This window comes from Cygnus atratus, chromosome 9 (genome assembly GCF_013377495.2).
Source record: "Cygnus atratus isolate AKBS03 ecotype Queensland, Australia chromosome 9, CAtr_DNAZoo_HiC_assembly, whole genome shotgun sequence".
NCBI classification, from domain to species: domain Eukaryota; kingdom Metazoa; phylum Chordata; class Aves; order Anseriformes; family Anatidae; genus Cygnus; species Cygnus atratus.
The window spans coordinates 12,641,992-12,662,550 of NC_066370.1; the positions used below are offsets into that span (position 1 = coordinate 12,641,992).

Consider the following 20,559-nt stretch of genomic DNA (forward strand, 5'->3'; position numbering starts at 1 on the left):
TGCTGTTGAGAGCACTCGACACTGGAAAGAGATTGCTATCTGGAAGCATCTGAGGAGCTGCAGGAGCCGGTGAAGCGGGCCAACACGCACGGTGTGAGCAGCTTGTAGGGCCCGCACGTGCAGCCGATGCTCTTCAGAGGTAACTCTGGGGGTGGCTGCTGCTGCAGTGCTGGGAACGGCCCCTGACCTCTTCACTAATTGTGACAAATACTCAAACACAGCCTTTCAAGCTTCTTCTGGAAGAAGAAATTCTGGGAAGAAAAATCCAGTTCCGAGGCTGAGAGAGAAAACCCTGCAGAGTTCCTCTTCTCCCACCCCCCCAAACTGCCTGTGGTGTAACACCTCACCTCCTGGCAGCCTTGGACAAGAGAGGTGGCATGGTGCTGGGCTTTTGTCTGGCAGGAATGCACTAAGATAGCCTCGTAGGGACCTTCTGGGACCAGGATAAGACTTTCTGGGTCTCACAGAGAGAACCCACACTCGGAACACTTCTCCGCCACCAGCACACACCCTGAGATGCTTTTGGATAAACACAGCACTCCTGCGCGGCCAGACGGAAACACCAAGCAAGCCAAGGCTTTGCTCTGCTTTCCGGGAGAGCTTTCTGCTGCGTTTCTGGGACAATTCCCACCGACAGCTGGCGGTGGCTGCGGTGCGGCCCTGCCGCCAGGAGATGGAGGCTTCGTCCCACAGAACCGCAGCAGGGCCGTATGCCTCACACCCAGGAGTGAGGGAGAAGGCACCACTGCCTCCCTGAGCTGAGTGGGGACAGCCGGGCAGAGGGACAGGCGAACAGAACAACAGTCTCAGGGCTTTTCTTGTCTCAGGGTTTAAATAGCCATGACTGAACAGTACCTGAAAAGACAGCAGATATGAACGCATTGACTGCTAACACACTCACTAGTGAAGACCTTCCAGAAGCAGAATATTTACATATAAACCAGGAGGTGCAGCTAGGAAAGGAGCTGCAAGCTCTCCTTCCGCAGAATGAAGACGTCTTGAAGACAACTTTGTCCCGTTGTTTTACAGGCACCCCCCTCTCGGCCCGGCAGTAGACGTGGAGCAGCATGACCTTGCACAGCGCAGCATGCCCTGGGACCTGCTGCGTCCCATCTGGGCCCCCAGACGAGACAGGGACTTTCAGCAGGAGCAATGGGAACCACGAGGTGGCCAGCTGGGTCAGATGCTCCCATGTACATGCCTCTCCTGGGTGACTGTGGTGGCACTGCGAGGCCTTCTGAAGTGGAGGAAGCTGACCCACTTTGGCTTGGAAGCAGGACGGTGGGGTTGCCCGCTGCCCGTCCAAGATTCCCCTCTGGGCAGGTGAAGGCTGGCTGTCCAGCAGTGGAGAGGAAAGCCACCAATATTTAGAAAATGAAGCTACTCAGCGCCCTGCCAGATCCCACGGGGGACCCAGAGAGAGACAAGTGACAGATCTTGGATCAGAAAAGCATCTACAACACGCCTGGCTTTAAAGCACTGTGTAAACCCAGCAACTGTACTGGTGCTACTCACATGAATGCAGTGAGGCTGTACCGAAATGAAGCGTGCAGTGCACCCAGCAGGCTTTTCACTGACATTTCTGCTTGCAGAATTTACTCTGGTCTATTTTTTTTTTTGCATTTTTTTCCCAACAAAACAGAAAGGACCTTTGCAACTGGAGGACAGCGCTACCTCGTCCACTGGTGAGTGCCATGGGAGGGACAGTAATTAACCAGGGTCACCTGAGCCCTGCCATTATCCGAAGGGCCTGCCAGTCTGTCACTCTCCCGAGGTGGCTTTGTCTCCTGGAGGACAGGGGAGGGCCACACTGCCCCGGGCGCAGGGGCACTGCAGTACCTGGGTGAGGTGGCTCCGTCCCTGCAGCCTGTCCCCTGGGATGAACAGGCCACATGTCCGGCACAACAACTGCTGCTCTGCTGAACCTGGCAGGGGCCAAGTGTTCAACTTAACCTCTTGGCAGAAAGGATAAGTATTAATTTTTGCAGGTGGAAGAGGCCAGGCTCCATGCCCTTTCTCCAAAGAATTACTCAAGCCACCATTGTTTGCAGCAGCACTCCTTTTTCATAGGCAGACTGCAGAGGTGAACTGAAAACAAAGGGATGATAGGGCACAAGGAGGAATTTCAGAGAGCATTTTCAGCATGTTTCACTTGGCTGGAGCTCAGCTCCCCATCATTCCTCCCAGCCCAGCCCATGGACTTTTGCTCCACACAGGGCAGAGGAGAGGGAGGGGATGGGGCTCCCAGAGCTCCTCCTGGCACTGACCCTGCACCGTCCCTCTGTGGGTCTTGGAGCATGTTTCGGAATAGAGCCCTTCACAGCTCTTTACTCCCTGTTGAAGTAAACTCCCATTTTTTTTTCAGGTAGCACCTCACCCACAACAGACATGACAAGTACAGCTGCCCTGATAGAGACCTTCCCAGGGAAGGGTGGGTATTTATTTCCCTTGGCCACTGCTACCAAAGTGTTGCTAGTTCAGCTGATGTGCTCTTGGAGAGCTGGAATGGAAAGCCCCTTGGTGTAGTATGTCCAAAGGGCTTCTCTGGTCTTGCCCCTTTGCCCTAACCAAGAGCTCATTCACCTTTCCCTGCAACTGCTACAGAGCGGCACAAAGGAACCAACACAACAAGAGGAAAAAATCCAAAATAAAGGACCCCACCCAGCAACACCCTTGTACTCTAAGACACTTCCTTGTTCTGTTTTTTCCCTACAGCCTTCAAAAGGCCCTAAAACATTCTGACCACCCCCCTGCTCAGCAGCTAACAACCTGCTGCAGAGCCCCTCTGCCCTTCCAGCCCTGCAATAACTGATGGATCAATAAGCGACGTCCTCTGTGCAGCACAGGTGGCCTGAAAGCAGAAGCATGCGAACTCTTGTAGATGAAGTGAAAGCTAACATCATGTGTTCATCGTTAATGAGCTGGCACAGCATGATGACAGTAAATGACAACAATTGCTTTCTCTGAGTACTATCGGTCTGGCCCAGCCTGTGACTTCTGAGGGTGCCTGACTGAGCTGTCACTACAAGGGGGCTTTCATTAGGTCACTTTGGGAAACACCAAGTCGTCAGGACTCAGAGGCTTTCCCTAATAGCAGCTGACACGTCAGGCAGGAAAACCAGCAATGCGACCTTGATGCAAGCCCAGCCCTGACATCCCTCCCTCATCTCACAGCTGGCAGAAGGGCTTGCACAGCTCTGCTCCCTGCCTGACCACAGCACGGAGCTGCAGAGGATGCTGCTTGGTGCAGACCTGCTCCGTGTAATTTAGAATCAAAGAGGGACTTTTCGGGGTCAGTGGCGGATGTTTTCCTTAAGTTTCCTGGTGGGAAGCCCTAATTAAAAGACCTGCTTATAAATTGGCTAATACACATGATGCCTGCAAACAAAAAGCAAATGTAAGTTAACCACCTACTCCTACCAAGAATCAGCTGAAAGGCCCAACGTCTTATGTCTTTATGGTGCCATTACTCAAACTGTTCACCTCCACAGAAACCAGACCCACCCACAGCAGTTTAAGGCAGTCCACCCAGCCGGCCCCAGGCAGCCAGGATCCCACCTCCTGCATCTTCTGATTCATGCCACCGCGTTTACTAAACATGCTGCACATCTTGATATACATGTATTAGAGCTCATCTTACACAGACATAATTTCCAACTACAGGGTCTCAGTAACAACCTTGATTCTCCATGCTGACGTGGCTCTCCTTTAGCTTCAGTGGCACCTATAGTCCCGTCTTAGGTCAAAGACCTAGAAACTGCATAAAGATGTCAAGAAGAAATGCACGATACATTGGAGAAGCCATTTACCAAGGACCTGAAAAAAGAACATTACTGAGAGATATGGCTTGGAGCCAGGGCACTCCTCATTCAGTTGTCAGAGATATAAATAAATATGCCAAACAAAGCTAAGCCCAACCTAAAAATACATTTTTTCTATGTCATTGCTCAGTTAAAATCTGTATACTGTATTCTGATCCCAATGACATCAGTGGGTGCAGTCCCTGCAAACCTAAGCCTAGTGATGAAGTGATAAGGAAAAAATAATATAATTTCTAAGAAATACCCAAAATGGGGGACAACTTGGTATTGAGCAATGACTCATTTTAATTAAAGCTACTTTACAGCTGGGGATACAGTAGTTGATTTGAGTAGCAATGAGCTAATGCAACGGGAACAGGTGGCTGCTTCATAAAAAGCACCATTTCACCATCGGCACTGACATTTCAAGGAGCTTGTCATCAGGTATTATCCTGCGACTGCGGCTCGCATCGAGAGCTGAGCTCTGTGCTTTTCCATGGCTACTTTCCAAAGCCTGATGTGCCCATGCGTGGTAGATGGAGCCACCCGAGCAGATGTGAATTGCCGGAGGCAAGCACTTTGCCAGAGCAAAAAATCTCCGCAGACTCCCTTGTATCATGTCTGGGGTGGGAGCGGAGCTTGCAGGTTTGCATGGCTTGTGGCACCACTGCACAGCACAGCCGCTGAGCTGGGACTCACCGTGCGACTATTCGGCACCAGCGTTTGCAGGAGAGCCAGCAGCGAATGAGCACATGTGGAGATAATACGACAGAAAATTGAGAACACATAATTCTCAGCATTCAAAGTGGCATTTGTTTCCCTCATTTTTCCTCCTCCTGAGCAATGTTTAAATCAATTACAGTAAAATTAATGACTTTTGCAAGCAATTTGTTGAGAGGATAGGCTGGGGGATTAGTCCCAGGCTGGGTTCCCTGCAACCACAACAGACAATTTAGAAAACATTCAGCCTGGAAGGCTCCTGACCAAAAAGGCCCCTGCCAGGTAGTTTACTAATATGCTTCCAAGGCAGAGAATCACAGAAATGCAGGGAGCTGAGGGACAAGCAGTCACCTACTCTGTCTCCTGGCACTGAGACATGCTCAAGGAGAACTAAGCTGTCCTTACTATTACCTAAAACATATATTCAGAATAAACTTTCTGAAGTTTATAAGTTTATAAGTTTATAAGTTTTTAAACTTTCAGGACACTGGTTGGCAGAGTCCCTTGGGAGGAGGTCCTGAAGGGCAGAGGAGTCCAGGAAGGCTGGGCACTCTTCAAGAAGGAAATCTTAACGGCTCAGGAGCGGTCTGTCCCCACGTGCCCAAAGACGAGCCGGCGCGGAACTAGACCGGCCTGGCTGAACACAGAGTTGTGGCTCGAGCTTAGGAGAAAAAGGAGGGTTTATAATCTTTGGAAAAGGGGGCGGGCTACTCAAGAGGACTATAAGGATGTTGCGAGGCTGTGCAGGGATAAAATTAGAAAGGCCAAAGCTCATCTGGAGCTCAATCTGGCTACTGCCGTTAAAGATAACAAAAAAAGTTTTTACAAATACATCAACACAAAAAGGAGGACTAAGGAGAATCTCCATCCTTTACTGGATGCGGGGGGAAACTTAGTTACAAAAGATGAGGAAAAGGCTGAGGTACTCAATGCCTTCTTTGCCTCAGTCTTTAGCGGCAAGACCAGTTGTTCTCTGGATACCTGGTACCCTGAGCTGGTGGAAGGGGATTCCTTGGCCTTCAGGGGCCTTTAAGTACATCTGAAAGGCATTTAACACCAATAAATGAAGCGCAGCTCTTGCTGCTATTTTCCTACCCCCCTCTCCCGTTGCAAGTTCAGCCCCAGCCTGCTGGGAGCCATCTGTGCCTTGCTCCTGAGGGAGGCAGGGTCAGGTAGGGGGGAGAGATCTGGGTATGAAGAGAGGCCTGGGTGATAAATACAGTGGGTGCAGGCAGGTTGACTGATGGAAGGAGAAGACCAAGCCAGTCTATAACGCCTCTGGTGGAGGTGTAGCTCTCTTGGCCCTCTCCCCTTGAAACATTTTGCTCCAGGGAGCTCCCTGCGGAGCGCAGTGCTGTCGGTGCTCACCACGTTGGATCAGGTCCCAGCCTGTCATGTCCCCTCCTGGCTCTCTCTGCCGAGGAGCAGCAAAGATCCAAGGTACGCACACAGGCACATGGACCTGCAGCACCTAGCTGTTGTTCTGACACGACGTGGGGATGGTTGAGGAGAATACAAAATACCTCCAGAAATGTCAAATATATGACAAAAGGTGCCTGGACTAACTCACAGGTGTATTTTTCCAGGTAGAATATCTAACTGTCTGAATGGCCATTTTAACCTCCAGAAACACCAATTAAACCCAACAACATTAGGCAGCTTGGGTTCCCAAACCAACCGATGCTTTAAAGCCAGCAGGTTAGAGGCAGCTTTCTAAACCTGAGGCAGGTGCATGTCCTGACAGCCAGTGGGAGAATGCACCTAGAGCTGGATGCCTCCACAGCAAGACTACAATTTACCGCTATTCTTGTTCACTACATGTTTTTAAAACTCACCCAGTGACCTGTAGTTTTACAAACCACGAGAAGAGCTCCTGACATGGGGCTGGGATCAGACCGGGCTCTGCTCCCCATCCCTTGTAGAAGGAGGCCTCAGGGGCTGAAGGCAGGCGGCTCCATGGGCAGTTGAGTGTGTGGCACCCCTGCCTACCTTCCTGATGGGTATTTTAAAGGCAACCCATGGAAGCAAGGGAAGTTCTTTCTTGCCAGCTACAAAAAAAACCTCAACATTCTGGAGTAATATTTAAGAGAAATCAGGTCAGCTCTTCAATTCACAGATCAGGCTGTGTGCACTGGGAAATGGAGGTGATTGTTCAGAGCCACTCAAATTACTCCAAACCCCTCAGTCTGAATTGTACTGCTGGGATAAGGTTGTCAGCATGAAAAACAGCAGCTACAAAGAAACGGTGAGCAGGGGAGCAGGTGCTGCCAGGCGTGCCAGGAGCAGAGCCCAGCAGCACGCTATGCAACCACTGCCCTCGCTTCTATACCACGAAGGGCACCTGGAGGACGGGTCTGCAGTCACAGGGGAGCTGCCTGGCTCCATGACTGGGGCTGTCTGCAACTACATGCTGGGAAGCATTTCATTTTTAGTCTTTCCAAGGAAGGGCTCTCGAGCACTGTGACAAAAAAAAGCAGGGGGTGCTGTGGTTTCCGTTTCCAGGTGTGCAAGCTGGAAACTGGGGCCTGGCTGCTGTGTGCATGGGGCTGTAAGCACCCAGCTCACCTGCGCAGGAGCAGACCCCTCTCCCTCCTTCACATGGTCAGCAGCTGCCTTGTGCATATTTGTGCCAGTCCTGATATAATTAGCACCTCAGTGTGTGTTAAATGAACCAAGGTTTCCCATCTTTTAGAATAAAACTCTGTAAGAAACAGCTGCAGGGCTGACAAATATGATTCTTTCGAAGTCTAATGAATTGTATAATCTCTTCAGTCATTATCTCCCTTACACAAATGCACGACAATCAGTCCATGGAGCATGGTGAGTTTTAAGCCTCACCAAGTCCATCACTCAAGATGCATCAACCGTGCTTCCAAAACCTCTTTCAGGGATCCCAAAGCAAACAGCCAGGCTGGGGTGCAGCAGCAGGGCAGAGATGACCCTGCAGGTAGTGACCGTCCTGCTTTTCCTCGCTGCAATCAGCTCAGCACAGGGCGAGGGACGCAGAAGATAGAGACTGGTGCCAAAGCTGTGCCCTTCGCGCTCCAGTGAACCAGAGCTGGTGCTGAGCCTGAGACCAGACAGACTGCCTGGCTTCTTCCCTGCTCAGGACAGAAGCGAGGCCAGCCCAGCAGCCAAATGGCCATTTTGCAAATTCAAAAAAACCACCAAAAAACAAAGAAAGAAATGAAGGCTAGCGCAACCCAAACGGAGGCAGCTCATTGGGGAGCAGTCAGTCCCAGCCCCTCCGCAGCCAGCATCACGGCACCTCCCGCGAGCAGCAATGATGACTCCCAGCTCCAGCAGGCAGCACAGTCCATGGGGAAACCAGCGCAGAGGACAGGACCTGAAGCCACCTGGGAGGATGCAGGCCTTGGGGTTCCTGTCCAGTGCCCTCCTGTGTACAGACACTAAAACGAATGGACGATTGATGAGTTTAGATGGCTGGCTGTCATGCTCCTCTCCCTCTGGAGAGAAATACTGCAAGCCACTGCTGCCTATTCAACACACTCCCTTCTCCTTCCACCTGACGCAGTGATTTCCAGCTGGTACAGTTTTCAATCCTTTGAAAACCTTATTCAATTGATTTTAACCACCAGATACATATGGGAGACAAGTACCTGTTTGCCTGTGCTATTTCTATTATATCCAGAACACCTACGGATTTTTATCTCTGAAGGCTTGTGATTTAAATATAATACTGCATAGAAATACTGGAAAGCAACACCTGAAAAACATAAGGTCGTATGTTCAACATTGTGTGCACCCCATGCAGCTCAGTCTGAATCTGCCCAAACAAATCCCGACTTTCTTGCACGACTCTCTCCCTAGCTTTACAGGCAGCAGTGCTGGAAGAGAGCAGTGGGCTCTGAGATGTGTCGGTGGGTCTGCAGCAGCGACTGAGCCAGGCTGGTTAAAGCACGAAGGCACCTGATGGTGGGCTGCTGACTCAGGCAAGCATGGCCCATTTCTGCGGAGCCCTATGAAATCGTTCTGGGAAAGGGACATTAGGCTTCTGGGTTTGCAGAGGGATCTGGCTGACTGGGACTTACATCTGAAACATTTTAAGCCATGCAATCCCAGTTACCAACCACCCAGGGAGGAGGGCTCTCCAGGGAAACATGGGAGACTGACTGCCTTAGAGGCAGCCCTGACCTCAGTGGGGAAAGGCAGAAGTCTGGGCAGGAGGACTGAGTACAGAACCGGTCCCCGAAGTGTAGCAGCTTATTTCAGCCTGTAGTGCAAGATGTTGTTCACAGGCAGAGGCATCTATAGTACCACAGGCTTCCTAGCCACAGGGATTTCAGTCCTCCTCTTCTTGAATACAGCCAGATCCGCCAAGGCTGCCTGTGGCATTTTCCATCCTATGAATTGCTGCTGGGTCTGGAGGAGCACAAACTTTTAGCACAATCGCTGACCAGCTCATTTGCAGAAAACTCAAAAATCAGTGGTTTGCAATGACAGTATGGAAAAAAAAAAGGAATAATTTTTAATCTAAAATGATTCTCGTTGTGGAAAACTGCAATATCGTTATCCAGACCCCTGACAGTCAAAAGGCAGGAAATGAATCCCCCTCCCAGGAGCTGCTTCCCCTCCTTGGCTAGGACGAGATTTATCAGCGTGCAGCCTAGGCAGTCCTCCCCCCCCTGCTCCGGGTTCCTGCTGAAAGTGGCTGCATCCCGTGGGCAGCGGCAGGCACTGTCAATTGTTTGTACCTGGCTGGGACAAGCTGCATGCCACCTCTGTCCCCTCTGGTGATGCCAGCACCCACGGGCCCTGCTGCTCTCCTCTGCCTGCACCCCACGTGAAGATCCCGCAGGGTTCCGTCTCATCCCCCCTCATCTTTTAAGGTCCAAGGCTGAACTACTGGATGAACAGTGTCTTACTAAGACCTGCAGAGCTGTCTATAGGTGCAGGTACTGCAGTCTGAACAGGGGAGGCTTATTAAATCCCAGGAGAGCAACAGATGATCTCTCTGAAGGGAATGATACCTCCCCTGGTGAAAGCAGGTCCCAGGAGAGAGCTTCTGGCTTTACAAAGCAGCACGTCAGCTGGCGAGCGAATTTACTTTGGCATCTAATGGCTCCTCGGGGCTAAGACAGTCTCTGCACAATGGTATCCTGCTGTTGAGTGCCATAACACAAAAACACACCTCTGCCATGCAAGAAATGAACAGCCCCAGAGCAAGAGGTGGGATACCGCTCAGCGAAAAGGAAATAATAAATATTGCCACTTGCTGATGCTCCACCACGGGACAACATTCTCAGAACATTTATTTACAAACAGTAAGCCGACTGGGCTTTATTGTCTTTTCAGGATCAAGGGGAGGGCAATTTTTATAAATATGCAACTTTATTAAAAAAGTGAAAGCCTTTAAGTGAAATAAAGTATTATTTATGGTTGTATGTACTTGCTGCTGATGCTCTGAATAAAGATAAGCCACGGAAAGGATGGAGATGTGTCACTGTGCACAAGGGACAGGAATTCACTGCACTCAAGCTGTTTTAGCAAAGTGATTTCATATCTGTGGGAAAAGAGATTAATTATATTCTTCACTTCATTTTTATTCTGATCAATTTTATGGCTAGTTCACCCAAAAAGCAACTGTAAGCTCAAAGGCAGAAACCAACTACGTCCTTCCAACCTATGAAAAACCCAAGGTACGAACAATGGCCACAGCCTTAAAGGACAGGAATACCAGGGATGACCATATTGTCTTTGTTAAATTATTGACTTGTTGGAAATGTAAATCATTATTTTCCATATGCATCCAGCACACCCATTTAACGATTAAAAACACTTCCAAAAATTCTATTTTTGGACCTTTTTAATTGGAATTCAATTTCGTTCCAAGCTTAGCTTGACCCACCATGTGTTTAAAAATTACTCATATGGTAAATAGGAAATCTGCCATTTACCTTATACTAACATTAAAGTTTAAAAAAGGAGACTAAAATGTATGGTGAGACACAGTATTGCTTAAATAAAAATGTACTGATAGACGACTTCCATCAGTAAAACGAAATACAGGATTTAGTGAAAAAGCTTATAATTAGTAAAGAAAATCATCATATTTTGTTTCAACCTTGAAGGAAAAATAGCCTTCTTTAAGAACATCTTCTTAGGAAAAGAAATGCAAACAACCCTTAAAACTGATGATTTAAATAAGCTGGTGAAGGGCCTGGGACACAAGTCCTGTCAGGAGTGGCTGAGGGAACTGGGGGTGTTTGGTCTGGAGGAGGCTCAGGGGAGACCTCATTGCTCTCTGCAACTGCCTGAAAGGAAGGTGTGGGGAGCTGGGGGTCAGCCTCTTCTCACAGGTAACTAGTGATAGGACCAGAGGGAATGGCCTCAAGTTGTGCCAGGGGAGGTTCAGGTTGGAAATGAGGAGACATTTCTTCTCACAAAGAGCAGTCAGGCATTGGGACGGGTTGCCCAGGGAGGTGGTGGAGTCACCGTCCCTGGGGGTGTTCAAGGAAAGGTTGGACGTGGTGCTTGGGGACATGGTTCAGTGGGTGACATTGGTGGTAGGGGTTGGTTGGACCAGATGGTCTTGGAGGGCTTTTCCAACCTTAGTGACTCTATGATTCTATGAACAGTATTTCTTCACTTTTTCCACACTCTGACCCAACATTTGTAGGGTGTCCAGGTCTCCAAGGGGAAGTTGAGGTGTCCAGGCCTCTGGACATCTTCTGACGGGTGGAACAGCTCTCCTCCCTGCCCTTGGTGCAGCCCCTGCTGCCACGTTGAGATGCAGGAGGCCAGTAATGACCCATATGCAGCCTCCCTGCAATTTGGGGTGCCCCACTGAAAACGAGATCACCTCTGCTACCTGTCCCCATGGCACTTTGTGCAGAAGTCCTGACCTAAGACTTAGACATCTGGGCCATATTGTAACAAGAGCAACAAATAACAGAAGCAGACAGGATACTCCTGTTTATCAAGGTGCATCTCTCCAAAGACTTTCTGCCTTGGTTTTACAAGGGGTTATCTCTCAGCTTTGCTTCCCCTCGAGCCTTATCTCAGTGCACCTGCACCCCATATGTCACAGGGGCACATATTCATGCGCTCATCGCTGAACTTGACGATTGCTCGAACTAAGCGTGGGGTCCCGGAGCAGCAGCTGGCAGCCAGCAAACCACCCAGCACAAGGCCTTCACCTGTTCAAAGGAAGCTCCGTGTCGCAGCAAATGCTGGTTTTGGATAGGTGCCAATCACACAATGAAAGAAAAGAATCCTAAACAAAATGGGGCTATTTTGTCTGTCTTGCCCCAGCAGGCAGTGAAGGCATGCATCACTGGGGGATCTCCTTACTCTGTGTACCCTTCGTCAGGGATTTTGTGGCTGCTGTTGTTTTGGTAGCTGCCACTTCATGCAGACCATGAAAAATGAATTCCTGTTTTGTAACTGAAGGGAAAACCTGCACTTGGGGCTAACAGACTAGCTACAGAAACACGCAGCCCGAATGTGGTCACAAAGATGCCGCCCCAGCACACCCACCCATCATGGCACAGCAGTACACCTGAGCCCTGTACCGAGCACATCCATCCCCATCCTGGCCGCCCCATGAGGAATGCTGAGAGCAGCCCCAGCTGCCTGCGTGCCCTGGCCCCCTCCTGCAGCCGCTGTACAGATGGCAGAGCTTCCGCTGCTGTCAGCATGGGGCCAGGTTGGTGGCAGGAACCACAGCATTAAAAGCTTTAGATCTTGGTGTCGGAGCCTGGAGTTCGTCAGGGTGACTTTGCCTTAAAAGCTAGGACAGCAGTAAAGATGAAAAACGTCCTTGCCATTTTCTCTCCCGCTGCCCACCATCTCTTCATCCCTGCAGGATGCACAGCGCCTGCTGCCCGCACACCGTCCCTACTCCCAGCCCCGAGCAGCCCCACTTGCAGGCAGTGTGCGCACACGGGCCTGAAGCCACGGCTTCCTATCAGCCCGGGCAGCGGGAGGCTGAGGAAGAAGTGCCCCTGGGGCAAGGAGGAGAGGAAGCAAAGATTAAAGAAATCTCACAAAATCCTGCTTGTCTTTCAGTCTGGGCAGACTCTTCCCCATTTTAAGACATGTGGTGAACAGCTTCAGTCTTTCAATGGGATGACTGCCTCTGCAGCATTCTGCACGAGGACCTGGGCTCTTGGTAGGATGCAGGTGACAAACACTGACATGAAACCATCTGAGCTGCTGAAACCAGGAGGACTGCAGAGGAATCTGTTTCAGACGGATCTGGCATGTGGGAAAACACACACACGAGCATGCAGCCTCCCTGTCCCCACCATTCGCTGGGCAGGTATCTCCTGAGTGTGTCTGACCCTCTGAAGACGATGTGCAACGTGCACTTGCAGCAACTGTCTGCAGTGCAGACTTCCCTGGCTGCTGAGCAAGAAACACTTTTCTGATCTTAGAGCATTTTATTCCTTGCTGATGGCAAGCTGCATGCCAAGGATGTAATTTACTAGAAATCAGTAGCTTTTCTGAGATTTGCAACTATATATGCAAATAAAAACTATTTTTTTCAGAAGCACAAAGCTGGATAATTTATTTCTGTATGTCCACTTCAACAGGCTGTCCCCAGACTTCCTGACCAAAACACCACTGCTCTGTGAGAAGTTTCAGCTCAAAGAGTTATTTTTAGAGAACACTGACAGCTGCCAGGAAAGTCTGATCCCAGCCTCTGATCTTGCAAGCTTTCTCTGAATGTCATAAATATAAAGCAAGATGAAAAATGACTAAAATCAAAGCCCCAGTTGCAGATACTGTTTGGATGAAGAGGATGCTCTGTGGCTGCGCTCACAGGCTGAGCGGGGACAGCTTCGCCCTTTGGGGAGGGCAGAGCTGCTTCTCGGCTGCGTAGAGGCTCTGAATCGGGGCAATGAGACAAATAGCTATGAGGTAAAACTTGTAACTTGTCATCAGGACAAACAGAAGGATAATTCATACCTGCTCGCTGACAACGGGTTTTGCTGAAAATCCCTCAAAAGACAGCACTTGGCTTTTCCTGCTCCTCATGCCCTATATCTCGTGCAGGCATTTGGCCATTCATAAAAATCAACCCGTGTGTCAGCCACAGCACTGGTTTAAGCCATTTGGCACTGGTTTAAGTCAACATCAGGTGAGAGAAAGTGGGTAAATCAGGCTTTTTATTTCAGACATGGCTGAGGGCTACCGGGGCAGCCACAAAATGAATTTCCCGCCTCAGCATTCTCATCCCCCATTGCCTTAAGTAAACCCGTTCCTGAAGACAGGGAAAATGGGCCAGTTTTGGCCTTCATTACAACATGAGCTCTGAAGTTTCCCAACTCAGTTCCTGCAGATTGTGTTACAACAGCAACGTGCTGGGTTAACTGCAAGCCCAGGGAGTGCTGCTGCGAGAGGAGCAGCCAGGAGGAACAGGGTGGGATGCCTTGGGAGAGCAGGGAGGCAGAGGGAAGAGGAGTATCTGCCCTTTGCTCTGAGTCCAGTGACAGGTCATGTTCCTCCATTTGCCACGTGGTAGGTGAGCCAAGGAGGATTCAGAAAAAGAGGGCCAGAATTGAAATTCTACAGAAATTCTGCGTAGAGACTGGGAGATGAGACACTAGCAAGCAGCCCCGCGGAGAAGGATCTGGGGGTTACAGTTGATAGCAAGCTGAACATGAGCCAGCAGTGTGCCCTGGCAGCCAGGAGGGCCAACTGTATCCTGGGGTGCATCAAGCGCGGCATTGCCAGTCGGTCGAGGGAAAGGATTGTCCTGCTCTGCTCTGCGCTGATGCGGCCTCACCTCGAGTACTGTGTGCAGTTCTGGGCACCACAGTACAAAAAGGACATTAAACTGTTGGAGAGTGTCCAGAGGAGGGCTACAAGGATGGTGAAGGGACTAGAGGGGAAGACGTATGAGGAGCAGCTGAGGTCACTTGGCCTGTTCAGCCTGGAGAAGAGGAGGCTGAGGGGAGACCTCATCGCGGCCTACAGCTTCCTTGCAAGGGGGAGTGGAGGGGCAGGCACCGACCTATTCTCCTTAGTGACCCGTGATAGGACCCGAGGGAATGGTGTCAAGCTGAGACAGGGGAGGTTCAGGCTGGACATCAGGAAGAGGTTCTTCACCGAGAGGGTGGTCGCGCACTGGAACTGGCTCCCCAGGGACGCAGTCATGGCACCAAGCCTGTCAGAGTTTAAGAAGCGTTTGGACTGTGCTCTCAGTCATATGGCCTGAGTTTTGGGGTAGACCTGTGTGGAGCCAGGAGCTGGGCTCGATGATCCTTCTGGGTCCCTTCCAATGCAGGATATTCTATGATTCTATGATTCTATGAAATCCCATGGGTGGAAAGCCCACATGAAGGTGGGGAAAAAGTACTCTGCACATCCATATCTTGGGTCCTTCCCTTCCACTGACACCAAGACTGCAGTTGCCCTACCGGTCTGCTTTACCCACTGCACTTGGCAAAAGGCAGTCACGCATGGCAAGCTGGAATGCTCTCTGTCATTCAGAGGATTTATGAAAAATCTTTTACTTTGGTCTCTCTGAAATTACACCATTCTCCTCTTTTATCTGTCTTAAGTGTCAGGAGAGTGTGATGTTAATGAGATGTACAAAGGCTTTGGGTAGCCGAACGGTTTTATAGTCCCACATTGATAAATTAAAGCATTTGTCACTGTTACTACATTAACGTTTCTTCCTGAGATCAAAGTCTGGATTTGCTGCATCAAATAGTACCGTCCTCTGCTACACATTACCTTCCACGGAAATTAATTGTGATTCCATATTTTTACATTCACAGTTTAATCACACCCTGATTCTCATACCTGCTGACTGCCATCTCCACATGCAGTATGCAAGTCATTTTTTAGTATGGATATTCTCTTTGCTACTTGTGTGAAATGCTTGAATATGTTGTTTCAGGACAATCACCTTCTAGCTATGAAAGGCTGCTTCTGCAGTAAAGAATACAGACGATTTTCCTCCTCCTGAAACCCTGGATTCAGCCATGTTAATTTACATTTATATAGCACCTTTCATCCCTGAAGATCCCAATACACTCTTCAGACTCACCCTCCCTGTACACAGAGGCTGTACAAATATACACGGCTACACAAACAGCCACAGGAATCCTGTCACCAGCCACCGAGACGCATCTCTCTGCACGTATTCCCAGCACACTCTTAGCAAGCCAGTTCTGCATACCCTACATCATATCCCCATCAAGGACGAAACTAAGGCAGTGTGATTTAGAGGCATGTCATTTCCCTGCCAGGGAAATGCGAGGAATCTGGGCAAGCAACGAAACAGCTTTTCAGCCTGGGCGACTGACATCTCCTTGGCACTCTGCCACACAGGTTAAAATCAGGTAAAGTCTGACTTGCGGTGAGTTATACCTTGCTTCTCCAGCGCTTCCAGTGCCTGTAGAGGCCCAGGCTTGCTGCTCCCTTCCACTGATGGGTTACCCTCAAGCAGTTTGTTTTACAAAACTTAAAAATATCTGCTTGCCTTGTAATGAAAACTTAATGGCAAACAAATCCTCCTGTCCCTGACCAAAAGTAGTTGACTGGCTCCAACCAAATTGAGGATGGAGGAGAAGGAAGAACCCCGACATACCTGAGAGACCTTTTTGACCACGTCGCTGCCCACAAGAAAGCCCTGCGCGTAGGAACGTGCTGCGATGAAGGCTCGGGTTGCCTTCACCTTCAGGTCCCTGGGAACTTCCCCAAAGGGTTTGTGCTGCTCTGCATGTTTCACCATGCAGTCTAGATACTCATCCGTGATATGGTACTGGGGGTTCATCAGCTTGAAGAGCCGCTCCAACAAGCGTGTCCAGAACTCATTGAGGGCCTCTTCCAAGTTGATGTTGGAGCCCCGGTAATAGCGGCGTAGCTCACTGTACAAGTCCTTGAAGACCTTCACGTTTTGAGTGTACAATTCTCCGTACAGGCTTGGGAAAGCATCATAAAGGGCTTTTTCTGACTTGTTCAACAAATCCTGGAAATAACCTGAAGAGAGAGGAAAAAGGAGATCAGTTGGACAAGCAGGAATTTAACAGGCCATGCTGTTTGGCAGCACAACTGACTGCCCTGAAATAAGAAGGTACTAACAGAGCTTTTCCTCTAGCTGATCTCACCCACCCTCTCCGTCTCGAGCCTTGGCCGAGGATACTGAAGGAGAACGCCCCCACTGCCAGTACCAGGGCACTGGGGGCCGGGCCTCTGCACCTCTTCTGGTGGCCACACAACTAAGACTCTTCCCTGAGAGCGTTTCCCAAGAACTCCCTGCATTGCTACAGCAGTAAAAGGCCACGCTGCTACCTGCAGGATCCTGTTTCCCCTGGTCAGTCCCTAGCCAGGTATCAGGCCAGCCAGGGCTCACGACCAGTGGGGTTTCTGTAGGCACATACAAGTGCAGCCTGCAGAAATCTTACAGCAATCATGCCTTGTCATCACCAAATGCCATTTTTATTTCTGCCTGGCTAACCTTACTGATACACATATGTAAACTGTACACATATGTAAACATACACATATGTAAACTAAATCAGTTTACAGTTTATTTGATTACTTTTTACATATTTACTTGATTACTTTTTACATATTTACTTGATTACTTTCTTACTTGATTCCGTAGGAAAGGTTTGTATGCAATAAAAGATGCCAAGCAGATATGAAACAAACATGTTATCCTTAAGCACATTAATAGCAAATGAACATATTTTTTGTATTTCTTCCAAACCATACCACAATGGATTTTTTAGTGGACTCAACATTAAGGTTCCAAATAGCAAAATCCTCGTGTTAGTTCTTAATGTTTAGATGCAACATTTGTTTTTAGTCAAGCACTAAGTGCTAGCACTGGCACTTTTTGAATCTGCCTAAATCCACAGAAGAAGCGTGTTGGTGCTCACTTCACCAGGCCAGCCATGTGGGACTGCCCATCTGAGACACACACAACTGCATAAACTCCCAGTGGCTTTCAGGAGGCTTTAATAAGCAGCTAATCACAGAGGTAGTTTTCAGGCTACCACACAAAACCTCAACTGATTAGTGAAGACAGGAACTTACGTATCATTAATCTGAGGAATTTCTTATATAACTGAGGAGAAAAAGTAAAGTGCCATAGTGTTACTTCTAGGTTTTCCTTACAGAACATGTCAACCGACACTGCTTACATACCCCATAACTTACCGTAAGTGTCAGCTACCACCACAGGAGGCACTCAAGCCTGAATCAAGAACTAGATGTTTCTGGCACAGAAGCTGGTGCTTGTTAAACATCACCAGAAAGCACTGTGTGCACACAAGGAGGCCCAGATGCCATGCAGGTGATGAAGGCCTATCCTGCAGTGACTGCAGTTAGTCAGACGAGCGCATCGGTGCTTGTTTTCTGGCACGTTTTTGCCAAAGCCCTGCAGAGGTGGAGCAGGGCTGCCACCAGCAGTGGTGCCAGCCCTTCCAGAGAAACACCTCAGCCATCACAGCATCTCTGCCTCTGCCTTGAAGCCCCTTGAGCACGTGCCCCAGTCCCATACGCTGCTGCAGGAACGGGCACGTCTTACTATGTTTGCCATGCCAGGGTCAGGTTCATGTGGGTTTGAACCGATGCCAATGTTATTGTGTTTGCAGTTCTACTCCCGTTCATTAATTTGCTTATTTGGATTTGCATCCTGCTTTTGTTTAGGTATAAACGACTAAATGGTTTTACATCCTAGGTTTGGTGGGCACAGAAGTGACAGAAACGGGACTTCATCTCTGTACACACAGCAGGGTGATGACGGCAGGTTAAATTCTTCCCTTTCTAACATCTGCAGGTATTCCCATTCTGCTCCCTGCCAGCTACCTTCAGACTACACCGTGGGGAACTCGTAGCAGGAACGGCCTGATTTAATTTACTGATTTACACAAGTAACTGTAATCATCATTTAAGTCCGTGAGAGGAAAAATGATTTGAAGTATCATTTTCATTTCAATTACATTTGTGCTTTTTGGGGCTTTTTTTTTGAAGCAAACCTGATTATCTTGTTCTTTAAATCTAAGCTACCATTTTTTGGGGGTGATGTACGATAAGCTGCAGTTGGAAGGAAACCATTATTCAATTAAAATGCATTAATAATCAAACAGCATGCATTTAAGGTATATAAATTAACTTCACTGTGTTAGGCACAGAAGAAAAGAAAGGCTTCTGAAAAATGCATAGTGCACGTACAAAGCTTTATTAAAAGGAATTATTTTTTGAGGGAGTGTCACTGACTACAGTTAGACATCTCTGAAACTTTATAACTAGCACAACTCTTTTCTACAGGCTTTATTTTCACTGGAAGGACGGTACAGTCTTACCTACATTAATATTTTCTCCGTGGTTTCTCAGATTTGAGTGAAGCTAAAACTCAACAAGTGGACTGAACAAATGAAAATGCCTTCTGCATCTGCACCACAGGTTGCTAATACAGATTAATAATCAGATTCATCTGAGGCGGCTTCATTTTTCTGCTGCCATGGCTTTCCTACCTGTGCAATGGCCTGAATAGAGTTCACCGACAACAGGCACAAAATTCAAAGCTCTTCTGATGCTGTGAGACACCTAAAGGCTACTCCACATCTCAGTGTATCACTCCCAAGACTGCTGCTCACCCACTCACAATTTAATTCAAATGAGTGCAAACTTTCTTTCTTGCACAAACAGTTCTATTTGCTTTGTGACAAGTGACACTAACTGAATAAATTGCTCAGCAATCCAGGTATTACATGCAGCTTGGCACTCACCATCAGGAGGAATAAAACACCAGCAAACACAGCCTGATTTGTCAATTCGAGGTAAAACGACTTTTTTTTATTATTATTACTGAAATAGGAGAAACAAGATGTATATCTTTCTGTCAAAAAAATGGAAACTGCTCTCAAAAAAGTCTAACCTAATTAAGAGCTGATGAACTATTACTTCTCACGTAAGTGTGAGAGAACACCAATTACAATCAACTCATTTGTGGCTGGTTCTCAGAAAGTTCTTCTAGATTTCACACAGTGAGAAAAAATATATCTACACTATCTAGGGAAAATTAATTAGCAATTAAGCCTAAATGTGTTTGTGATGAATAGCCAATCTGGCAGGGAATTGAAATGCACATTTTGCAGCATTAGAAGGCACTAAGAAGTGGGGTTTGTCAAGAGGGATGCTCTGAGAGATGCTTAGCGCCCTGGTCCTCAGCACCACCTCAGCCTGCACTGCTTGTGGCTTCAGTACAGCCACCTCCAATTAACACTGCATCACCTCCTTAACGCCCCCTGCCTACTTCCATGTGATTAGCTGTGTGTCAAAAAGGATGTGCAGGGCCTCCAGACTAAACAAACTGCTGAAGCCCAGTCCAGGCACCTGGGCTTACTGGTTTCAGGTAGAAGCGATGATTTATTCTGGGTTAAGCAGCCCAGCATCTTTAGCCATTGGGTGAGGGGGGTACCCTCGGGCATATGGGGAGGTGTGAAGCCTCTCATAGTTCAGCCGTCCCACTATTCCTATAAGAAGTTAAAATAACCTCCTGGGGGTCCGTTGGATTTATTAACTCTGCTTGGGTCCGCCACTGCTGGGTTTGCCCTGGCTCCTAAGAGACAGTGAGGGTGATAAGCACAGGCAGGGCATGGGTGTGCAGAGGCAGCTCGAGCCCAGCCACATCCTTGACAACATCCCCAGGGCCCCTGAGCTCTGCCAACACCGCAACTCACGCAGCTGTTTCTGCTCTGAGACGCAAGAAAGAGCTTATAGGTTTTCTGGGCCTGTGCTGAAAAAAAAAAAAAAAAAGAAAAAAAAAGCAGAATTTCTTTTTCTGCCAGACTCAGAAATTTTACAATAGAGGCAGATTAGCCAGAGCTACATTCCTGTGAGCCACCTGCTAAATCTGTGACTGTACTCCTGCTCTTCCAAAAGTGTTTTCTCAAAGAGCCATTGGGCAGCTGAGTCCTTCCTCGCTGCTGCCTGCGAGGCACGACGACGCCACTGCTTTTCTAGAGCCAGTCCTCCAGACAAACCAACCTCCATTGTCCCTGGGCCAGTGAAAGGCCACGGCACCTCAGTCAAAGTTGTTTCTATGTAA

The 20,559-nt window shown here is 48.7% G+C and overlaps 1 protein-coding gene across 1 annotated transcript in view; it reads right to left on the reverse strand.

The window, feature by feature from the left end:
• The window catches only part of GPC1 (glypican 1), a 200,637-nt gene that overhangs the window by 13,380 nt on the left and 166,698 nt on the right, over window positions 1–20,559 (reverse strand). The window contains exon 3 of the mRNA XM_035544950.2: window positions 16,087–16,478. Within this exon, the coding sequence (XP_035400843.1) occupies window positions 16,087–16,478 (392 nt within the window). The remainder of the gene's footprint in view (window positions 1–16,086; window positions 16,479–20,559) is intronic.